Genomic DNA, 23,114 nt, shown 5'->3' on the forward strand with positions numbered 1-23,114 from the left:
TTTGTGGTTGAACCCCATCCAGCAGCCCAGCCCCAGGCAGCCACTCATTCACTCTCCCTTGCTGGGATTGAGGAGAGAATCAGAGGGGTAAAAGGGAGAACACTCATGGGCTGGGATAGAGACAGTTTAACAGGTAAAGCAAAATCCACACACACCAGCAAAGCAGAACAGAGAATTCATCCACCATTTCCTGTGAGCAGGCAGGTGTTCAGACATCTCCAGGAAAGCTGGGCAATGGCACGTGAAACAGTGACTTGGGAAGACAAAGACCATCACTCTGACTGTCCCTCCCCTGCCCCTTTTGTCCCCAGATTTATATGCTGATCATGAGGCCATATGGTGTGGGATATGCCTCTGATCACTTGGGGTCAGCTGTCCCAGCTGTGTCCCCTCCCAACTCCTTGTGCACCCCCAGCCCCCTCACTGGTGGGGTGGGGTGAGAAACAGAAAAGGTCTTGGCACTATGCAAGCCCTGCTCAGCAAAGCCGAAAACATTCCAGAGTTATCAACATTGTTTCCAGCACAAGCCCAAACTACAGCCCCATACTGGCTACTGTGAAGAATATCAACAAGAAACAAGCACAGAGCTGTATTTCGGTAAAGGACTAAAATAACCATGAAAAACATACAGCAAAAAAACACTGCAGTATGGACAGTCTATTAAACAGAATATCCTCAAGATTTCCAGCTCTTACTGAAGATACTAATCTAATCTTTCTTGGATACTCCATCAAATCACAAATTGATCCAGAGTCATCAGCCGTAACATAAAGCACTTTCAGGAACACGGTGGTTTCTCTTGATGAACTAAAAAAAAGCAAAAACATAGAACTACTCCTGGGATTTCCTATCCATGAACAGTCTGCCAGTAAGTTATTACTGTCTAGTGGGAAATTTCCTTTCAAACTTGTTCCTGGTCAGACCTGACAGTAGGTCTTCCTCAAAGTATAAGTGAGTAGATCGGTTGAAAGTGATAAAGTTCTGTTCTTTTCTGCCCTACAGCATTAATGCTGATTGATTTGCTCATGATAAGATGTCATGTCTAATGGCTAATAGAGTACCTTCTTTTTTGCTAAATAAAGCAGGGATCCTTGCCAGAAAATGTGCTTGGAATAGTCTTCCCCTTCTTTTTTCTTTTCCTCTGGGACAGTTGTATCTTCACAGTTTGGTCACAGATGTCATCACACATGAGGACTATTAGACTGATGTGTCATCTCTTTATCTGCTTAGGGAAAATGTAACATGACTGGCCAAGAATAATTTATAATAGATCTTGTAGAATTAGACCTTTTTCATGCTAATCCTCTGAAGGATGGTGTAACTTTAGCCACCCAGTACTTGGATTTTGCACTACAGCATATTGCAAGATTACTCAGTTTATTAATTTGATGCAAGACAACGACCAAATAAAACAAGATTTAAGTGACTCAAGACAACCTAGGCAAAGCTCATCCCAACTTCAGAAGGATAGCTGAAAAGCTGAGTACACTTTATGGCTCTAAAACCTTTCCTGCATAAACTCCCACAGATATTCTCACCTCATGCAGTTCAGCCTGGCTAACTCTCACAACTCAAGCCTCTCTGCTCCCAGTAGGCTCACAGTGAAATGAGGCAGCCTAAAAATGCAGCAGCAAAAATATATCATCACCAGATAATATTCTCCAATTCTCAACACCTCATCATTTTCTCCAGCAGCTATTGACACACAAGCCGTATGGCTTTCAGCTTATTGAGTCTTTTCTTCTAAATGTTTCCTGCTGACCAAACTTCATTTTCCATTTTCTGTTGACCAAGAGTTTTTCTAAAGGTCACAACTGAGTCTTCTTTCTGTGGTACCAGAAAGAGAAACTCTAGCAATAAGAATAGTAGCCACCATTTGCTCTGCAGCTGAGAAGATATAAAATACTGATGTAAGCATATAAACCTCCAACCTCCAAAAAAAATTTTAAAAAACTCCAAAACAACAACAACAAAACAAAACAAAACAAAAAAACCCCACCAACTCCCCTCTCCAACAAACAAAAAACCCCAGCCCTTCCCTCTCCTCCCCCTGCCCCCCCCCCCCCCCCCCACCCGGTGTAACCTCCACATCAGGCGTAATCTGAGTCATTGTCTCCAAATAACAGAATACAGAATAATCTCAGTACAGGTAAATTAAAAACTTGTATGCAAATATTTTATTCTCTCATATTTTGCAAATCAGAAAGCAGTGTTTGGTAATAAAAAATAATACAGAATTATTATTTTTCTTCCAGTCCACACTCACATATTACCAGGTTTCCCACATTACAGATAAAACTGTCTTACAGTTTTAAGATAGTATTCACTTTCAGTATATTCTGTAGTTTTGACTTATTTAATATTAGTCTTCTGAACTATTTACAAATATATTACAATCTTTAAACCTCAAAGCAAAGAGTATTTCAATAATCAATCTGACATAAGGATCAGTAGCTTCTACATAACTTCAGTGTTTAAGAGAAACTATACACGCAGTGCAGTAGATCTGAATAATTTATATCTTTTAAAAAAAGAAAAGCACTGAAAGTTTCTGAGTATAAAACTTTTGCATTGCAGTGGTACCTACTGACCCTCCTGGACTGGAGGGCAGGAATGTGAGGTGATGTCACTGTGCCTGTAGAGAGCCTCATCTAAGTCCAGTGCCGTGTTGCTCAGCTTGAGGGTCATGCAGCCGTGGTAGGACGCGGTGACCGGAGTGGAAGTGACAGGAACGTCTGTCGGAAAGGAGAGATAAACATCTCTGACAGCTGCTTTTAAATAAATACCTACCCCACCTAGGCTCAGATGGCTCCCACTGCATTGAATTCAAGTTCACCTCTTTCCATGCTAGGGTTTCTACCTCCCCCTGCCCTCTCGCCAGAAGGCAGGAGCACAATCCCAGACGTGAGGAAAACACCATCTGCTCTGGTGCACAAAAGCCCTTCTCCCAGGCTGAACCCTTCCCCAGCTGCTGTGTGTCTGCAAGGCCTCCAGACCCGGTGAAACCATGAAACTTTGTGCTGCACAACAGCAAGGCTTCACTGCAGTGTCAAAATGTGTTCACACAGCTCCATGTTTTCCCTCCTCCATCTCTGAACCTTCTGCTTTGTTATTGGTGGAGAAGTTAGACTTTTCTCTAAAGCTCTTTGTCTTCAAAATAGCTTCCAAAGTATTATAGGGAGAATTTTATGACAGGAAAGCACTTCCCAAATGCAGCCTGTACCACTTGCTGGACTAATCTTTACCATGATTTTGCTGTGCATGAGCACAGGAAGGTTGCTGGCCTTCATCAGAAAGTGCTGGAATGCATCAGTTGAATTGGTCAGACTAATGAGACTAATTTTTACTGTGGAGATCCACAGTGATGCTCTTTTAATCAGTTTACCAGGGGCAGAAAACAGATGGCAAGGAAGAAGACACTAAGTACAATCCAATAGACTAGAGGAAATTTGTCAGTCTATCTACTAACTTCTGTAATATCATATACACACTGACGAAAACAAACAACAAACCTCCACACAGTAACATAACAACAAGAAAATCTACATGAGCTCTGTCCTCTACCCTTCCCCAAAGGTCATTAGTTTATTTACAATCCAAAGCTGAGCCAATCAAACTAGTTGTGCAATGGAAAATAATGGAAGTCTCAAAGAATATTTAACTTTACAGTGATTCAGGTAGCTAAATAAATCACTTATCTTTACATCGAAGCAAGGACAACTTGAACAATAGGTTGTCCTGTTGACCCAAGATTATATGAAATTTAAAGTGTTCTGCCTGGAGTTATGCAGGGCTGATGTGATCAGATACAGCTCAGACAGAATTTAAGACTGAGTGGGAGAGAGAACATTTGTGGGAGATCTGTAAGTCACAAAGAAATACTATAAATCTCTTCAGCTTCCTGGGGGAGAAGTACCGTTGCTCGGTAGTTGCTTTAATTAATGATGTTATCTATTTCCCATTCCTCCCCATTTACTTAAGTTTATCTGCAAAGGCTGCTTAAAGGAATGCAACACCCCTGTTGTAATACTTCAGATGAATGTAAACTAAATTTTGAGTCAGAAGGAGTTGAAGTTGTGACTTAACAGCTTGAACACTGATCTAAGGAGTCAAACAGATTGCTCTTACATGTGCCACAGGCTGACTGAAAGACAGTGTGGGCTTTTAGATGGATTTGTAAAGGATTAATTTTTTTTTTCTTTGTGTTGTAGCTGTAAATTGTGTGAAATACTTCATTTTCTATTATGACTAGAAATGGATCTGTCTGAAATGTGGCCATGTAAAGATTTGGAAGCCTAGTTTAAAGCTTCCATCACCTGGTGGAATGCATATTTTCTGAAAAATCACTTATGCATCACATAAATAACATAATTTAGGATTTACCAGAACTGAAAAGCCTGTGGAAAATGTAATACATGTCTACATGTTCCCTCTTATCTGTTGCAACTCTAAGTAGTATTTCTTCCACAGCTGCAACATTAGCTGTGCTTGGGATCGGCCTTAGTAAACATCTGAATCCAGAATTCTTTCTTTATTTGCAGCAAATGGAATAAAGACTGAAGTTTGACCACTATACTGCTTTTTCCACAGGGTATGGAAGCATGGAAAAACCAAAAACTATGGAAATGTTTTCAAAATCTGAACGAGCCAAACTCAGATCGGACCATTTGGTACTGTTACTTAACCCAGAGTGATTAATCCAACTGAAGTGCTGAAATGTTTATTTATTTGGCAAATGACAGGGTTTCTCATGCAAGTGCTGGGTTCCTCTCAATGGCAAAAGCAGAGTGCTGGCAGAAATTCCTGTTGCTAAGCACAACACATCAAAGGAGGGGCAGTAGCTAAACCCACAGCAGCCATCTGAGTCTGAGCTGCCACAGCCATGGTATCTCACACTTAGTTCTGGCAAATTTAAACCAGTGCTGCACCCAGCACAGGTAGTCTAAGCAAACCACAGAGAACTTGGGACAGTGACAGAATGGAATGATTTTCTGAGCTATGGAAGTGTCTGCTGTGCATCTGAGAGCTACTTAAAAGAAAGCAGGCAACCTCTCCTGCCTGTGAAATGGCCAACTTAGATAATTCAATCTGAGACTGGAAAATGCCACGTTTGGGATTTCAGCCTTGTTCCTGCCTGTGTGTAAATGTCCCAGAGTATGTGGCCTCTCCCTTTCAGGTGTGACTGGTAGCCATTTGCATCATCAGCATAAAACCTCTTTAAACTCTTGCTCATGGTGGAGACAGCTGCACCATGTGTCCTAGTACATGTGGCAGCTCAGCCACCCTGTTCCAGCCTGATTGCTTCAGCACCTACCAAGAGGCCAACATTTGCACCTCTCCCTTGCTTGGGCAAGTAAGGGCAAGATTTTGTTTAGCTACTGGCATCGTGTGCATCAGAGACATAAGTGTTCCTTTAATAGCATTCCTCAGCAGAAGGGACTGATAAACCTGTTCAGGCAGAACAAGAAACGAATTCCCAAATCTGGCCAAAATTCATGATTGAGGTGCAAGTTTGATCTTACCGGTTCAGAAAAGAGGAGCAAACTGCCCTTCCAGAAGAAACCCTGCTGTTGCTGAAAAGCCAGAGAAACTATAAATGGTGTTAACCCCTTGGTTGCGCCCTACATGCTCTCTGCTGGGAGGCAGTCAGTTAACTGAGTCGTGCTGTAATAAGTTTCAGGAAAAACAACTTGAGGCCCTAGTACTCCCCTCAAGGAGTGCTCCCATGGGTTCATTACATTAATGAAACTTCAGGAACCTGCAGTCCAGCTCCTATGGATTTTACCAGGTTTAAGATAATAACGCAGCTTACAGCAAGCCTTCAGATTAAATCATTCCTATTGTTGAACAAGTAAAAGCTCCTCTTCCTATTTTTGCCTCCAGCTGCCCTCAGAAGGACACAATCATTCAAGGAAAATGCAACCCCAGACCTATTATGTTCCTGCATTGCAGACAAAGCCTGCTCAAGCAGAAACAGAGGAGTCTCACAGCTTGAACAGAAAGAGTTTTCCTAACTCCCAGCTCAGCAAAGTGAGTTGGAAGTCTGTGGTCCATGGTACAAAACTGGAGGCTCACCTGGCAATCCTCCCACGTATGTCTTCGTTGACTGCAAAGAGCTCTCCAAGATGGACAGACTGTCCTCCAGCTCAGAGATGCTTAGTTCACTCTCTCCTGCTACCCCATCTACCCTCAGGGATAAATGATCTTTCTTGAGGATGATGTCTACAGAATGTTCCTTCTTATCACACAGATTTATTGCCAGTCTGGACACAACTGTGTTCTCCAAGGCCACGATGATAAACTGAACAGCAAGGGAAAGAAAGAAAAACAGGCAGTGAGCAGAAAAATATCTAGCTACACTTACCCAGTACCCGGATGAGCCCAGTGTGCCTTTTATTACAAATATTTTGCAGAGGCTCCAGAGAATTAGGCTTATTACTATTGCTGATTGTGTTCTGAGCTCATTTGCATAGATGAAAAAGCAATGAACCAGTGGGACTAATTCCTGAAACCATGTTTTCTCAGACAGAGTTCTTAGTGGGTCTTGCAGAAGTCATTATATTGCACTGGAACCAAACCAACTGGAGCTGCTGTACTATAAATGAAAATTGGCTCATGGAATTCAGTGAAATCCTCCCTGATTTACCCTTGTGGAATGCCAGAATCTAGCCCTTTGTTATAAATGCCATAAAATAGTAGCTTCAACATTCCACCGTAACTGGCCTTTCCCAGCACCTTTCCCACACCTGTAGCCTGTCTCTTGGCTACTTTGGGGCACTTACTGATGAGAATGGAAATCCCTGGTTTATGGCACTAAATAGTTTCTGTGCCAGAAAAATAAAATATGCCTGCATTCAAGATATCAGTTCTATCCTTTATCTAGGCCACACTTGCCAAGAGCTCCTCATTAGCATCTGACACACACCTGTAAGAGGCAGAATTTCAGGCAAGCACTGTTGTTTCAGACCATGCCTTGAACAGGTGGGACAAATAATGAGGCAGGCAGCAAACCTGACAACTGTTTCTGAAAGTGACTTCCAGTTACCAGGAAACAGCAAGGAAACTTCTCTGAAAAAATACTTATTTGTACCTGTTGTTTCAGTTTCTTTGTGGAGTGATAGTCAATCAGAGATAGTGATAAAGGGACAGATGCTTTTTCTGTAACTAGGGCAAACAACACACCAGTATCTGTTGCTGGTCTAATTACAGCATTTACTTCAATTTCCCAACTTGTCTTGGTTTCATTTCCAGAAGAAGGTTGCACTGCAGAAAAAGAAATTCATAGGACAATGTGTCAAATAGGTAAGCTGTTCAATTTCTCCCTGGAGAAGAGCATCTGGAGGGACTGCCACATATTTTTTAATTAAAAAAAAAAAAAATTCAAAAGCACCTGAACATAAAATTGGACAAGAAAATGGCATCAGTTTCCTCTTATTACCTTATGCATTCTGCTGCTTTTCAGAATGTCAAAGAATAACATTAAGCTTTTTTATCACAAAGACTTAGTCAAATTCCCATGGTTGCCAATCTGACACATTCAAAGAACTTCTGCAAGATAGGTCAATCAAAAACCAATTTCTGAACCAGTCTGCCCAAAGATCATTGAGAAATCTAAGTTGAAATTTGACACACAGGAAACATTTCTATGAAAGGCTGTATTAAACTCAAAAATTGTATAAGCACACCACACTTATCACCTACTCAAACTCTTCCTGATCACCAATCTCTCAGAAGTGTGACATATTTTATTTCACCTGTTGAACCCTGAATTAAACTTTCTGGTGTCTTCCTACTGCCTTAGTGCCCTTATAATTTAGCAGGTAATGCAGGCTGCAAAAAAACCTCAATCCTTCTCCTGCAACCTTTCTTCACAGGAGTATTAGCTTTGTTAGTTCACCACATCTTGAAATACAATAATCCATTCTTTATAAAGCTTAGCACTGCAAAGGAAAAAAAAAGCAAAAAAAAAGGAGAGAGAGAGAAAGAAAATAATTGTTTGAAAAAAAATGCAGGTGCTGAAGCCTTTGCTGAGTCCTGCCATCTGCACTTCACCTGCACTTTAGATGCTGCCTTGTCTTTACTTTGCAACATTTGAATCCATGTGCTAAGTAATATGACAGACACCTGGAACTCCCTAATTTACCATGGCACAGCAGAAAAATCCACATAATGCCAAACAGATGGCTCCAGCAGAGCAGGACTTACACACCACACTGAAATAGATGATCAGCATTTGTATGGGTTCAGAAATACTGATAGTTGATTACACAGATAAGCAAATGCAATAACCTAGAACAATAAGATGCCTTTCTGAGTGCTACATTAGTATGGACAAGTTTGACCTGAAACCTGTTATTACTGTATGGCAATTTCATTGGCTTCTGTCAGAGATAGGCTTAGTGCCTTTGTCCCAAGTGTAAGTAATAACACCCCATGATTAAAAGTTAATCCAAGACAATAGAAAATATCAATTATTCTGTCCTCAAGCAGTATGGCTTGCAGCTCTCCCTGTTGAGCAGGAAAAAAATGGTAAGGACTGGAAAAACCTAAGCTGCTGACAGAGAGATGTAAAGTCTCTAAGGCTGAGGATGAGCTGGAGCCAGTCTGGGTGCGAAATGTATTACTGGAGCTACACAGAAAGAACCTAATCCATGCTAGGCATATTTGCACTGGCTCAAACTATCATATATGGGCCTTCCTTCACTAAGAACCACAAGTTTAGTCTTTTCTGCATCAATCAACAGTGAGTCTGGCATACATCTAAGTTTTACACTGTTTATTAACCAGATATGGTTAATGGCAGGACAACAGGCCAGAAATAAAAAATCCCAGCCTACTTACTGTAAGTCAGATTAAACACAGCAAAACCTCGGCCAGGATAGAAAGACCCTCGTCCTGCTACAGCAAAGCATTGCATCTTTTCATTCATCTTTATGGTCTCTTGGATAGAGGTGTCCTCCCCATTCAGCCAGTTCCATGCCCGCATGCAACCATCCAGCCGAGGGTTTATCTAGGAAGATAAAGCAGTATCTTATGCCTCAACTATCGTCCAGTGAAGTGGAATTGGGTGCAAAGGAATACTGAGTTTTATTATGATACTAGACAGTAAAAATCATTTTGACATCTTATGCAATGCAAACCAACAGGTGGCAATCCCAATCCTGCAACACCAAGCAATGAGTGGTCAGTATTTCCCCAGGAAACTCCCCTGAGCTCAGCTTGACTCCACAGGCCAGAAGGGCACTAGCTAGTGCAGGTGCTGATTTGGTTGTATTGATTCTGTAAGCTTCTCTATGTGTTTCCTGTCATTAGTACAATTTATTTCTAAAGCTCTGTAGCTCTACATGGCAATGCTGGAGGCTAACTTAAGGCTGAAAATCCCAATCCCTTTTGTCATTGCAAACAGCCTGCATGACACACAAGACAAACATTGGAGCTGATCACGGTATAAGTTTTTGGGTTCTGGCTCAAGTAGGGGCACCTGCACCACAAGACCAGCACACCACTCTGTACACACCTTACCCCTTCCAGCTTCTAGTTAGGCTATCCTGTACCAAACATCAGCATTAAAATGTGAGTCACTGTGTAAAGAGAAGACTCCTTGCAAAGCCTCTAAATCAGCACCACTACCCCCAATTAACTGAAGAAGAGAGACAATTAAGCGTCTGAGCCAGGATAAAAACCTGAGGAGTTTCTAGCTCTCAATCCTAGATTCTGACTACAGCCTGAGCTTACTGTTTCTGACATGCAGTGGCCCTGAATGACTTTTTGTGAGGCACAGGAGCTGCGCACTCAGCTGCTGCACTCCTAGTCACAGAATCACAAGCTCGTCACCTCATTTAGGAATAAACAGATGCAAATTTGGATTTCAAGGTGCCAACTCTGCTTGTGGTGGACATTCAAACCAGCCTGAGCAGCAGCTATTCCAGAAACACAGCAATCATCCAGTCTCACCCAAGGAATGCCTTAACTTTTATTTATATGCTGTATCTACTTCAATTAGGAGTAAATAAAGAAAAATAAGCTTCTGTTTTTCCTTGGGTCTTACTAAACCAAAACAGCAAACTGTGATATGTTATACATGAAACACAAACTTTGGTTGCAACACAAAACGTGCCCCAGATGTTGGTTCCAGACTTAGCAGGCACAGTGGCACCCTCACACAGCAATGTGCCCACCAACCCCTCCCCTGGGCCACTCATGCTCTCCAAGCCAGCATCACCACTGTGAATTTTGTCATCTGCTCCAGTTTTGCTGTTCCCTAACTCCACAGGTGGGCTACATCTCACCCAAACTTACCAATCAAAAAATCTGGAGTCTCAACTTTGCTATATGCTTAGGCTCCTGCTATAGTCAATGGACAGAAAGCTGTATCCAGAAGGTGATAATTCCACTGTTTCAGGGCAGGTTGAACTGCTCTGAGGAAGGATCTACATTACCCCAAGAGAAGATGAAATCAGGCCCTTCAGGCATGCAAAGGAACACAAGCATTCATGCTATACTTACCGGTAGAATAAGGTCCTTTGTTTTGAAAGGAATGCCTCCTACTGTCAAATTAAGCTGATACACTCCCTTGTCTAGAGTAAACAGGTCCCCTGAGACAGCTATTTTCATAACTGCATCCCTGTTGACCTTTATAATCAAATTTCTTTCAAGTTCCTCCACAGAGATCTGAAAAAGTAAAATTCCAAATTGAATAATTCAGTAAGAAAAGAACTTAGGATCTGCAGTCTCAGCTACAGGACAGATGCCGGTGAAATTCCCAAGATAAAGATCAGACCCCAAACCTCTCTGTTCACTTTTTAAGTTACATTCCACCTTGATAGGTAAATCTACTCTAGAAAGCAGTCAGTGATTACCCTTAATGGTGAAGACAGTCCATCTACTTCAAAACAGCTACGGAAAAATGTGAGTGGGTTAAATACATGACTTTTGTAGGTTGCTTTATTCAAAATGTAAGTGCAATAATGAGTTATTAATGAGAAATTTCCTATTGAAACTGAATGTGAAAGGAAAAACTGGAAGGACAAACAAAATGTCTTTTGTTAGATCAGTGTAAAATAATGTAGAAACCTCCCAGACCCAGTCTTTGAATGCCAACCTCTTCAAAAAGTACCACAGATGATGTAACTTTTGAGAGGGTAATAAAAATGTGTAGTAAGCAATAACTTTTCTCTCAAAAAATCATCTGCAGGTTTTCCCTCCATGTCTATGAAAAGCTACTTCTAGGAAGTACTTCTATTACCACTGAAATGTTTAAAAAATCATTATTTCGATTATGACCAGACTGCACAGAGAAGCACTATAGAGCTTCTGTGGAGGGAGAGAAGGTGAAGCCCAAAGCTGATGCAGCAGACTGCTGAACAGCAGCCGAGATTCTGCTGCTGGGACATAGGTCCAGCTACCAGTGGGGTGTTCTGTGGCTGTAGCAGAAGACAATCCCAATCTTCCTGTAGAGAAGAAGAAAGGAACACATCTCCACTATTTCATAATCTTTTTCCCACTCTATGACAAATACTCCACCTACTCACTCTTCATCTGTACAGCTCCTGGGACACCCAGATGCTGCAGTGAGCTGCTCTACAGAACCAACTATCTATTTCAGAGGATATTTAGATATGCCCTTCCCTCTCTCTGCTAGCAGGCCAGGTTCTCTCTGCATTTTGACTAGCTGTCCTGAAATTGCACTCATCAGCCATTCTGAGCTCTTGCTCTGTGTCTGTAACATAAAGGAGGGTTGAGCAGGTTTGTACCTGGGCACTCCCTTTGGAATGCAGTCTTCACTAATGAAGATAAAGTGAATTTGATAGTAGAAAAGATTATTCACAGACTTTGCTCTTCTCATGAACCTTTTTTCTTTTCTTGTGGACTCCAGTGCAATCTGGTTTATACTCCTACAACACTGCACCTGATGTGTTGCCCTGTGCCATATCCTACAGGACAGGAATTTATTTGTCTGGAGCTTGCTTGTTTAAAGTAGCACCTACACTTCCAGACTGCATTCCATGGAGACACACGAGCCAGTTTCAAACAGGGTTTTATTGGGTATTGGATGGTTGTAAAGCCCATTCAGTGTGTGGGAACACAAGCCCACAGGTCCTGGCAGCCACAGCCCAGCTGGCTGAGCTACACAGGCTGTGTAGCCAAAAACTCACAAAGACACCTCTGCTCAGTGTCATGGTCACCACTGCCCTAATGCTCAGGGCTACAGAGTGCCACAAGGAGCTGGCAGAGACCATCTCCCTGCTCCTGGCACAGACACTGGGCAGACACAGAGCAAATGGGAAATGGGAAAAGCTGGCTGCAGCAGTGCCCATACTGTGAAGAAATATGGCTACTTACAGGGCCACCAGAAATTCATGGCCTTCTCAAATTTTATTAGATTGTATAGGAAGTAATAACATTAAAAAAAAAAAAATCTGAGTTGTTAGCTGCATCTGATCTTTAATACAAGCAAACCCAAATCAGTGAAAACTTCCATTAGAGAAGGGGTTAATCCCTGTGGGAATTCTCAACAGATCTCTGTCTAGGAAATTATATTCTGCCTACTTTACAATGCTCTCTGGCTGTTTAAGCTCTTGCTTCTTATATTGAAAGCTTAACAGCTGGTGCACCACCATCACATAAAAACCAAAAGAAGCATTTAGCATCCTACTCCAATTCCCTACTCTTGTGGCAAGGAGAAGCTACTTGCTGCCTGCCACCATGGCTTAGGGACATTCAGGAGGACAGTTTCATAGCTAAGGGTTCCTGTATGGTTAGCCATAAGGGCAGTCAGCTTTGTGTTTTGGATTCATACCCTGGATGGCTCATAGCACATAGGCAGCTTGTCCACTGTCTGCTGAAAAGCAAGTGGACAGCACTGAAAAAGGACAGACCCATAGTCAGCTGCAGGGTTAAAACCAAATACCAATCTTGTGATTGCTTAACTTTCAGCCCTGACATTTAACAGTACAGGTAAGTTATTATTTTTGCTAACCAGACTGTGTCCTCAGAGCAGTACTAAACTGAACACTGAAAATAAGACAAAATGATGACTGTTTTTGGAAATGCAAAACAAACAGAAGGAGAGTGCATTCTCTAGTATCATAGTTTTATATGTGCCACTTCATCCAGCTGGACTACACAGAAATAACCACATTAAAAGTCTTTTCTGAGGTTTGCTTGTTTGTGTTTTCAATGCTGGTTCAACGCTCATTTCAAAATATCTTAGGAAGAATTAAACCAGAGAAAATACCTAGGTAGAAATATTGGCCTGAAGTTTTGAAAATGCCATCATATTTCCTTTAAAGTATGCAACTTTTGCTCAAGAGATGAGAACATTGCTGGTGCTTTTTAATATATTTTGCTTTTAAACACTCATTGTTTTTCCATCTGCTGGAAGTTAAATAGTAAAATTGCTGTTTTCTCACCACCTATATGAAGTTCTCTCCAGTATCCAAAGTCCTCTGGTTAAGATCTAACCAAAACCAAGGGCTTGATTCTGTGCATACTGAAGTCCAGACTAAAGCTCATAACTGCACTTGAGCCTGGACTGTGACATCTGAAGATCATTGGGCTTGTGCTTCATAAAAAGTGAGGCTACAAAGTACACACAAGTCCATGCTTAAAATGAAATGTGTGGCTACATGTTTTATAATAGGAGACAGTAAAAAGACATCCTTAAACAGGATTTCCTAAATTAAACACCAGAGAGAAAAATGGAGAAATGCAGGAGAGGATAAAATGTAGGAACATATTTATAGTTGTATCACTCAGCCATATAGATTAAATTGCATTTAGAGGTGTGGGACACTAGATGTCAAGCAGAAGAGAGCCAAGTATCTCTAGGGTGAAAGCAAGAGATAAGATAATACAGCAGAGAAAGGAGAAATCAACAGCCCTCCAGCACACCAGGCAAGGTCCCAGGTGTCAAAGATATAAACTATGAAGTCAAGAGACTAAAGGCTCCTTCCTCCTGCTGCTGTTCATCCATGGGTAAATCCTTCTGCTTTGGGGCAGTATCAGCACTGCACAGTTTCACTTTGGGAGACAGTCACCAGAATTACGGCCATTGACCTGCTCCAGGCACACATTCCTGTGCCAGGACTGCATGATGCTCTCTCCTCTACTCCTGCCATACTATCCATGCCTCTGGCAGCTGCCCAGCCCTGTGCAGCCCACATGCAGGGCAGCACCCCTGGCTGCAGGGACACCTCTGCCCCCACCCCATCTGTGTGGGTCCTGCCCACCTGCCCCACACAGCACCCCCACAGCTTGGTCTGTACTGTCCCAAAAAGGCTTGGGGAAGGATTTCTGGGGGATTTACACAATCCCTCAGAAAACACACAGGGTGCATTTCTGCAGCCACTCAGCCAGGCAATTTCTTGGTTAGGATCATACCTGGGGATTAGAGCCCTGACCCTGATAGCTGGCAGGAGACATTTAATTCTTGCCTAAACATGACACTTTTATCATAGTGCCTTCTCTCCCTGAAGAAAGAAAACACATTTCAGCTGTATCCCCCCAGACTAATTATGGGGTAGTTTGTAACAATCTCATAATGAGGTCTGGCACTTAACAAGTATATTAGCTCCTGTGTTAAATGAATTAGCTTGATGAGTGCTGATTTTTGTGACTTCCAAGTCACCCCAGTGGCATCCACTCTGTTTTTCACATCTTCTGTCACCATCCTCTCTTTGCAGGCAATTACAATTGTCATATTTCAAATTAGCAGAACAAATCTTACCATAAAATTCAGTAGGAACTGGCTTGAAGCTATTCCTATATGTAAAGATATAGCATGTCACACATTTTATCTACAGCTTCACTGAACCTCTACAGTTCTCCATTTGGAATCTAAAATTGTTTCACTGACATTAAAGGAAGTGCACCAAACATCATGTCATCTGCTAGAAACATTACCAAATATCAGTAGTTGATAGTGAATGTATTCAAGGATGTTTTCATTTATTAATTAGAAACAATTTTTTCTCACCTTGCTTATTTCTTTAATGTATAATTTTGAGGTTTTATATACTAAAAAATGTAAACCAGAAAATGATTCACAGTTACCAGTATCTGCATTTGTCTCGTATGTGAGTTAGCTGAAAACTTCCCACCCACTCCCCAAGAGGCACATCAGCTTAAAAGTTAAAAAGAACCAATTAAGTAAGAAAAAATTAAAGGAGAGGAAAAGGCAGAAGTGAGAAAGCATGTATAAACTGCCCATCTAGTGTGGATCATACTGCAGGATGTTTTTCATGATCCTGGCACAAATGGCAACAACTGTAACACTCCCAAAATCACCAGTTGATGTTCTGTGAGAGTGCCAAGAAGAACATGAACCCTTACAATCCTCACAATCTCATGAGATTGCTGGGATGATGATATCAATAAAAAGATGCTTTAGGGGTTGCAGTGGTAGCACTGGGTTGACAGTTGGACTTGATGATTTTAGAGGTCTCTTCCGACCTTCTTTGGAATTCTATGACTCTATAATACACCCCAATATCTTTACAAGAGAAACAGTCTATTTTATATATAAACAGACCTGAAGACTTTATAAAAAGTATAGTGTAGCATAAAAATTTTGTCAAGGCCTCAGAAAATCTGAGTTCCTTCCCTCTGACTCACTTCCAGCATTCAGCCAGAGGGCATCTTCTTGAACTGTTGTGAAGTCATCTTAGCCCTACTGCATCTCAAAGGCACTGTTTGTGCAAGTGGTTGCTCTGGTTGTGCAAATTAGAGATGCAGTCTATATTACAATGGATATAAAGTATAATTCAATTTATTAGGAAAAACATCCTATTCTTCTCTTAGAATGTATAACACACTGGCAGGCATTTAATGGATAGATAGGTTGGAAAAGCATTTCCCCATGAATATACGAGGTTTCTCTGCACTTGAAGAATACATCCCAAACAAGCCAAGAAGGGGTAAGACCTGGGCAGGGGTCTGTGCTCACCGTTTGCCACATGCCATGGTTGATGAGGGGTCCGGTGCTGGTCACGCGGCCGATCCCGTTGTATTTCAGCTGCAGCTCCAGCCGTCCTTTGCGCAGAGCCAACACTATCCATGTGCTGTCTTGATGGCCTCCAGCAAAGAAAAGGATACCTTCAGGATCAAAGGTTCTAAAGTCGAACTCAGCCACAAGTCTGACCGCACAGGTGCCAAGAAATAAATTAGTTATGCAGAGTTCAAAAACCACAGAGTACTTTCCATATAGATAGCATCAATTCTAGCAGCTCTAAAGCTCTGTTAAAACATACTAGCTTTTAATGCACTCCTGAAAGCTTTAAGATGTGAATACAGCTTCTAAAGCATCAAAAATAAAGATGCTTCAGTAATTATTATAAGTATGATAAGTAAGTATTATAAAGATTACTTCAGTAATTATCCTAGCAGCTCTGTGGTCAAGGCTGCTTTTCTTAATTACTGGTTTAGATAACATTTAGCCTTACAGGACCTCATAATCCAAGGAAATAATGAGGGATGTAGGGTCAATTATCATTGTAACAACTCCCTTGCATGCATCAAAGCCAGTCAGAGCATTTCACTGTCATTCTAAATTGCCCTCACCTCGTCAGTTGTTTCCTTTTGAAGCGCAGCCTGATAACAGGAGTGCCGCTGAACATCCTCCCCAGGTGCAAGGATTTAACACTCCTTCCAACAGCAAAAGGCACACATGGTATGATGTTCTATAATCAAAACACATTTCTGAGTGCTTATTCTCTCTCCTCACACATCAGAAAGAGAATCAGAGAGTGCTGTAAAGTAAAGGTCTGTTTGCAGTTACAGCAATGAACACTGACATACCTCACATGTATTCATGTCCTGGGAAAGTTTCACTCCCCCTCTGCCATCACAATGACAGGTGTAACTCCCTGGTGAGTTGACACAGGTCTGTTCACAGAGCTTTTCTTCGCATTCATCTATATCTACACAGGACCAGCGAAGAAGAGAGACAAAAACACTGAGTTTGTTTAAACATGACAGAACTGAGGGAATGGCCTGAAGTTGTGTCAGGGGAGGTTTAGGTTGGATATTAGGAATAGGTTTCTCGCCCAGAGGGTGGTTGGACACTGGAACAGGCTCTCCAGGGAAGTGGTCACAGCACCAAACCTGACAGAGTTCAAGAAGTGTTTGGACAATGGTCTTGGGCATATGGTGTGACTCTTGGGGATGGTGCTGTGCAGGGCTGGGAGTTGGACTCTATCCTTGGATCCCTGTGGGTCCCTTTCAACTCAGCTTATTCTGTGAAATCTATTTTCACAGACAGATTCCAGCTGCCCAAAGATATACAGCAAGTCAGTGGGAAGGCTGGAAGCAGAACTCAACTACTTGTCTGCTGGAGCAGAGCCCTGGGCTTCAACTTCTAGACAAGACTTCCTCCCTTCAGGCCCCTTCTGTTAGGCCTGTACTGACTGGCTCCTGCTCCTTGCAGTCAGGGACTGCATATAAACCCTGAGTTTCTCATCCACTGTTTTCTTTTCTTTTTTCTTCAGCTATTTTTTATCTTCTTCACAAACAAATGCACACTGTGACAGCCCACAGGGATCTCTTCCGGCAGAATTTAACACATAATGCCCAACAGGACTGGTTGGAGTGTGATTTGAGTCCTTACGTTAACTTAGACAAAAGGCAGGGAACAATGCTGCTTTTGGAATGCTTTCAAAACTTACTCTGTTGAGAAAATTTGTGGCAGTGTAGCCAGAAGAACTGTGCATGGTTTCAGTACATATTAAGTTCCTAGTTCAGAGTAATACCAAAAGACAAGTTTTGATAAAAGAGCTACTGCTTTGTAACTTTTCCTGTCCTATGAAGAGAGACAGCAACATGCACAGATGCTTCTGAGCTTTCACCAGACCTTGCACTTTTTAAAATTTCAAGAAATCTTACTGCTTTGGCTCATACAGCTTGATTCAAGTCATCAAAGATGACTGCAAATTCACTGAACTCAAAGGTGACAGCAAGCTCGATGAACTCAAAGGTGACCGCAAACTGCAAACTCACTCCCAGCTAGGGAAAGGGAACAGAACTCCAGTCCAGTGTAAGCAAGATTAAAAAAGAAATAAAAGAAGCTTTTACTGAAGTCTAAAACTAAATTTCTGGGGTTCTACAGATTTAAATGATATAACAAATGCTAACATATTTCTTGAGCTTACCCTGACAAGTTTTTCTCACGTCATCGTACTTGTAGCCTGCATCGCAGAGACATTCATATGAGCTTAATAAATTTTTACAATGAGCTTCTCCACAGATGTCTGCTGATGTTGTGCATTCATCTATGTCTGCAAAACAAGCAGTTAAACAACATGACTTCAGAGGAGTATAATCACTTCACTGTTCACATGGAGTGAGCTTAGGGAAAGGAGATCTCTGTGTAATTTTGGAAATTGAAAAAAATAGTATCTCTAAGAATCTACTTTTAGGGTTAGCTAGCTATAAGAAGTGACTTTAGGCCTCAAAAATCAGTTGGTCTTTTTTAGCTTAAGCCATTAACCCCTGTTGTAAAAAGCAATGCAAAGTAAACCAGGTGAAAAACTGTAAAACAAAGCAACTACCACAAAACCAAAAAGTCCCACCTTCCCCAGTCAGGGGGGCTAAAACTGCAGGTTAAAAAAAGCAGCAGGCAGAAACTTAGAAGTGGCAGCATGAATTTTGCCAAAATGCTGAAGGAACACTCAGCCTGTGGCACTTCAGAGATTTCTGTTATGTGTCCTCAGACAGGCAAACAATAAATTTTCATATATTCACAAAGCTAAGACCTAAATCTGCTGGTCTGTAGTGGTAAAAGAGGATTGGAGCAGCCCAATTTGTCACAGAGAACAAACCATGCCAGAGAGATGTGGGGTTTTGCCATAATGAAAGGCAATGAACTGGAACTGGAAGTCCATAAAAAACCTGAGTGTTTTCCTCACATGGTAACTAATACTCTGCAGAATCCCACTGTTGACAAAACATTTCAGTATACCTAGAGTTTAATATTTACTTTTGCTTTCTAGTATGTGTTAAAACTACAATTACACATTACTCTTGTTGATTTTCCCATGTATGAGTGAACTGGCTGAGTACCCCATGAAGCTTTGCCAACAAATCAAGATGAGGGAACTTTTGTGTGTATGCCCATGATGACAGGAACAAACATAAAAAAACTCAAAATGCGATGATAAATCTGAGCTATTAATAACCACACCTGACAGTAATGTTGGCAGCTGGAAGTCACACATTGAAGCTACAGAATGCTTATATAATAGTGCTCACAGTGCTCTAGGAGACTGTACTAGGGTATGGAACAAATGTACATACACAGGAAAACCAACACATCTGTGTTTGCCCCTTGTCATCCACTTGTCCATGCTGACTGGTACCAGAGGACAATTCAAAAGTGAAGTTGGCTCTTCTAAGTTGCTGCTCCCATTAGAAAGGGATCAGTCATCACTTTTTAGAGTGGAAGTGACACAGAAACAAAATCTTGCTCTTTTTCTTTTTGCTGGTAGTATTAATAAGTTGTTCAGATCATGTATGCAAATTATTTGGAAATATGTCATCATATCCATCTCTAATAGATATATACCTGTTTTTTCATAAGATGAACATAACTTTAACAGCACCTATTGTTGAGCTATTGAGTCTGTCTCAGCATGCAGTTTCTTAACACTTTTAAAATCTCAGTTGCTTAAGTTTTGGTTATGTAAATTCATTCAACAGTTTCAATCACAAACTTCAGGTCCTCACTTTCTGTTCTCAGCTGGTATGTAAAATAGCTGCCAAACTTTGCTAGGCCCTTTCTACACCTATTAATTTTGAGTTGCAGTGAATTTAGCCATCTGTATCTATCTGAATTCATTAGCTGCTGCACACATCCAAATCTAAAAAAACAAAATAAGAAATGCACAAAAGAAAAACAAATGGCTTACATACTACAACACTGTGAGACTGGAAAGAATCATAACAACACATCTGGCCAGCACTTCCTCCTCTCAATGTTAGGATATGAGGACTGATCAACTAAACCAATTTAGCACAATCCAAGCCACAAATCCTCTGTGAATCACGTCTGTGTTATGCTTTTGAGAGCATCACGGTCCAACTGCTGACAAGCCCAGGCATGTATACTGGCTGGAGGACCCAGCAGAACTCCAGTGGAGTAAAGCTAAGAGAAGCTACCAGCAAGTTTCTGCCAGGCTAGGGAGCAGACCAGGACTGCTCAGGGCAACCCAGCTCTCCAAAACACAGACACAAGTCACAAAGTATCCCCCCTGAAGCAAACTGAGAGTCCCAGCAAAGCTTACCTTCACATATTTTGCTGTCTTTAAGAGCATAACCACTGTAGCATGAGCACCGGTAGCTGCCTAGCTTGTTGAGGCAGAGCTGGTTACAGCCGCCGTTCTGCGTTCTGCATTCATCAATATCTACATCAAAAGAAAGTGTCACAGTCAGCCTTTCACATCTGTAAATAATCTACAGAGTGAGAGTGGAATAAGCATTGGGAATGAGAAAGACCAAACAAGAAACAGTATTACAGATGATACAACATAGTGATAACAAAAAGCACACAAAGATTTCATTCAAACATTTCATTGCATATAAGCTCAAGTTTGTATAACTTCCAAAAAAACCCCCAAAAAACCAAGGGAGAGAGAAGGATCTGTAACTAAATAATATCTCCTTCACAGCTCTGAGAATACATAAAAGTATCTTTAGTCACTGTGGAGGCAAAAAAGCTTGTTTGCAGAAGTAAATTAGTTATGCATTTTATATCATATCTAAGTACTAAAATTATGCTATGGCTAGTAAGTTCAGGACAGAAGCTTTAAATAAAACAGGAACACTATATTGTTACTATACAACTCATGAGAACGCAGGAAGTTCCAAGTTCACACCTGCTGAACATTGTGAGCTTAACTGTGCCCCACTGAAGTTGGCAGCAAAAGCCTGCAAAATCCAGCAGAGCCTGGGTTTCACCCTCAGTCTACCCTACCTGCTCTTTATGTCCTGATTGTCTATGGGACTCCAGTTAGCTGATGGGTAGAAGAGCATGTCATGGCATTTTATTGGAAAGTAAGAAAATATGCTTCAGACTGATCAGTGTCTGAGCTCTCAAAGCCAACTGGATACTGACTGGCCTGCTTTCTGAGTTGATTAAATAGGATGCTTGAGTGAACCTATAAACTCATCTAAGTATTTACATGAGAAGGAAAGGCTTGGATCTCCTGCTGTCTCAGTTGTCACGATTCCGGACTGTCTGGATATGATTTCTAGTCATCACTTACTATTGGCAAGCAAAAGAGCATTGGCCCTGACAAAAAGCTTTGCAGGCAAAAAAAAAAAAAAAAACAACCCAAAACCAAAACAAAACAAAACCAACAAAAACAAACAAACAAACAAAAACCAACAAAAAAAAAAAAAAAAAAAAAACCCAAAAACAAAACAAAACAAAAAAAAACCAACCAAAAAAACCCCCAAAACACCAAAGAAACCAGAAAACAAGAGGAGAGAAGATAACTTGTAGAGAAAGCTCTGTGGGCAGCTGGAACTTCTTGCACAAATAGTTTCTGTCTGAAATTCTCTTTTGAGGTGATAGAAATACACCAATGGAATATGTGTGATTAATTGGACATGGAATGAAGTCCTACGAGCAAGGAGGCTTTAACAGACTAATTTTATCAGTTTGTGTGTCATCAGACAGACCTCAGCTTGCAGACTGAAGGTCATTATTCCCACTGCAGCGATGCTAGATGGGAAGATGGGCCAGCTTCTCTGGCTCTGCGGTCTGTGATCTGTTATACCAGGGTTCACAGCAGCAGCTGATGCAGTTCTGCTTGAAAAGCCATTACTATTCTATTTCTGCTGCTGCTTTCAGAGGGGTGGAGCAGAAAGCTGGAGAGTAACTTCTTGGATTACCTTGCCAAGACCAAGCTGAGCTCCACTAGAGTAATTTAAAAATGTTGATGTGAAAAAACTACCTGTTTCCCAGAAGGGTAAAAACACAACCAATGTGTAATCCAGGTTCAGGTCTGTGACTTTTGAATCATGCATCACAGTAACAGTGACCATTTGAGAATACAAAATATCTTTGTTACAAGAATAAGGAAATGAAATTACCTTTTTCACATTTTTTTCCCTGCCAGCCACGCTTGCATTCACAATAGAAATCCCCCTTGAGATCCTCGCATTTGACGGTCCCTTCTTCATGACAAGGATTGGGAGAACACTGGTTTGGCAAATCTGATTTACACAAGGAATAAAAAAACCAAAACAAAACAGAACAATATATTGAAGTCACTGACAACCAGGTGTTTCACTCCCATTAGAAGATGGGAAGCTTAAACAGTACTGGGGAATCACTCAAAAATACTTGCACCTAGCAAAACTATAAGCTAATTCTTAGTGCTCACTAATGTTTAGTGCCAAACAAGCTGTGCCACAAATTTTGCTAGAGCACGTGCAGTGGAATTCACTTCATTGTAAAAGGGAATGAGATACCACCCCCATATCTGAAGGACACATCACGGAAGGAACAACTCAAAGTACCTTATTTTTCTACTCTCACTAATTTTTGAGGAAAAAAAAAGCAGTATCAACTAAAGTACTCAAGAAAGGATGGGTGCTCTTTTCAATCACTTTCGGTAGTTCAACAGAGGATCTTACCAGGGCTGATAGGTTTCTGGCTAACAAAAGTTTATAAATGAATGTTTTGTTAGATTTTTCTATTACATAGAATGAAATTAAAAAAAGGAATACCCATATATCAACAGCCAAGGAATAGCAAACCATTAATCCAGTTTACAAAGACCACAATGTTCCTATGGGGATCTTTAAGCCAAGTTCCGGGATTTGGCAATGAGTTTTCTCATTGGAAAGAAGCAGGGAAGTAGTCACCACACTTTGGGAATGACTGGAGGAAAAAAATCTCAAAGTATCATGTAACTACTCACCGGCTGTAGCCACCTGTCCAAATTCACCTACCCACTTACCTGCACAACACCCAGTGACAGTGCTTCACAGAGGTAGCTAAAGGAAGGATGAGAGCATACCCTTGTTTCCACAAAAAAGTGAGCTGGTAGCTATCATGCAGTAGTAACCTGTTGACACCAGTGCTCTAGATCAGTGGTCTTCAAAAACATGAA

The 23,114-nt window shown here is 41.3% G+C and overlaps 1 protein-coding gene across 1 annotated transcript in view; it reads right to left on the bottom strand.

Annotated features, from left to right (window-relative positions):
- Positions 1–2,154: 2,154 nt before the first annotated feature.
- GAS6 (growth arrest specific 6) overlaps positions 2,155–23,114 on the bottom strand; it is a gene marked incomplete at its 5' end in the record, with an annotated part of 40,009 nt that continues 19,049 nt past the window's right edge. Inside the window, 11 exons of the mRNA XM_083854479.1 lie at positions 2,155–2,735; positions 6,076–6,301; positions 7,091–7,263; positions 8,842–9,010; positions 10,507–10,671; positions 15,947–16,136; positions 16,561–16,679; positions 16,798–16,919; positions 18,147–18,272; positions 20,277–20,396; positions 22,090–22,212. Coding sequence (XP_083710605.1) covers positions 2,584–2,735; positions 6,076–6,301; positions 7,091–7,263; positions 8,842–9,010; positions 10,507–10,671; positions 15,947–16,136; positions 16,561–16,679; positions 16,798–16,919; positions 18,147–18,272; positions 20,277–20,396; positions 22,090–22,212 — 1,685 coding nt within the window. The 3' untranslated portion in view covers positions 2,155–2,583. The remainder of the gene's footprint in view (positions 2,736–6,075; positions 6,302–7,090; positions 7,264–8,841; positions 9,011–10,506; positions 10,672–15,946; positions 16,137–16,560; positions 16,680–16,797; positions 16,920–18,146; positions 18,273–20,276; positions 20,397–22,089; positions 22,213–23,114) is intronic.

The sequence above is a fragment of the Zosterops lateralis genome (genome assembly GCF_965231275.1).
Source record: "Zosterops lateralis genome assembly, chromosome: 2".
In the NCBI taxonomy this organism is placed as follows: domain Eukaryota; kingdom Metazoa; phylum Chordata; class Aves; order Passeriformes; family Zosteropidae; genus Zosterops; species Zosterops lateralis.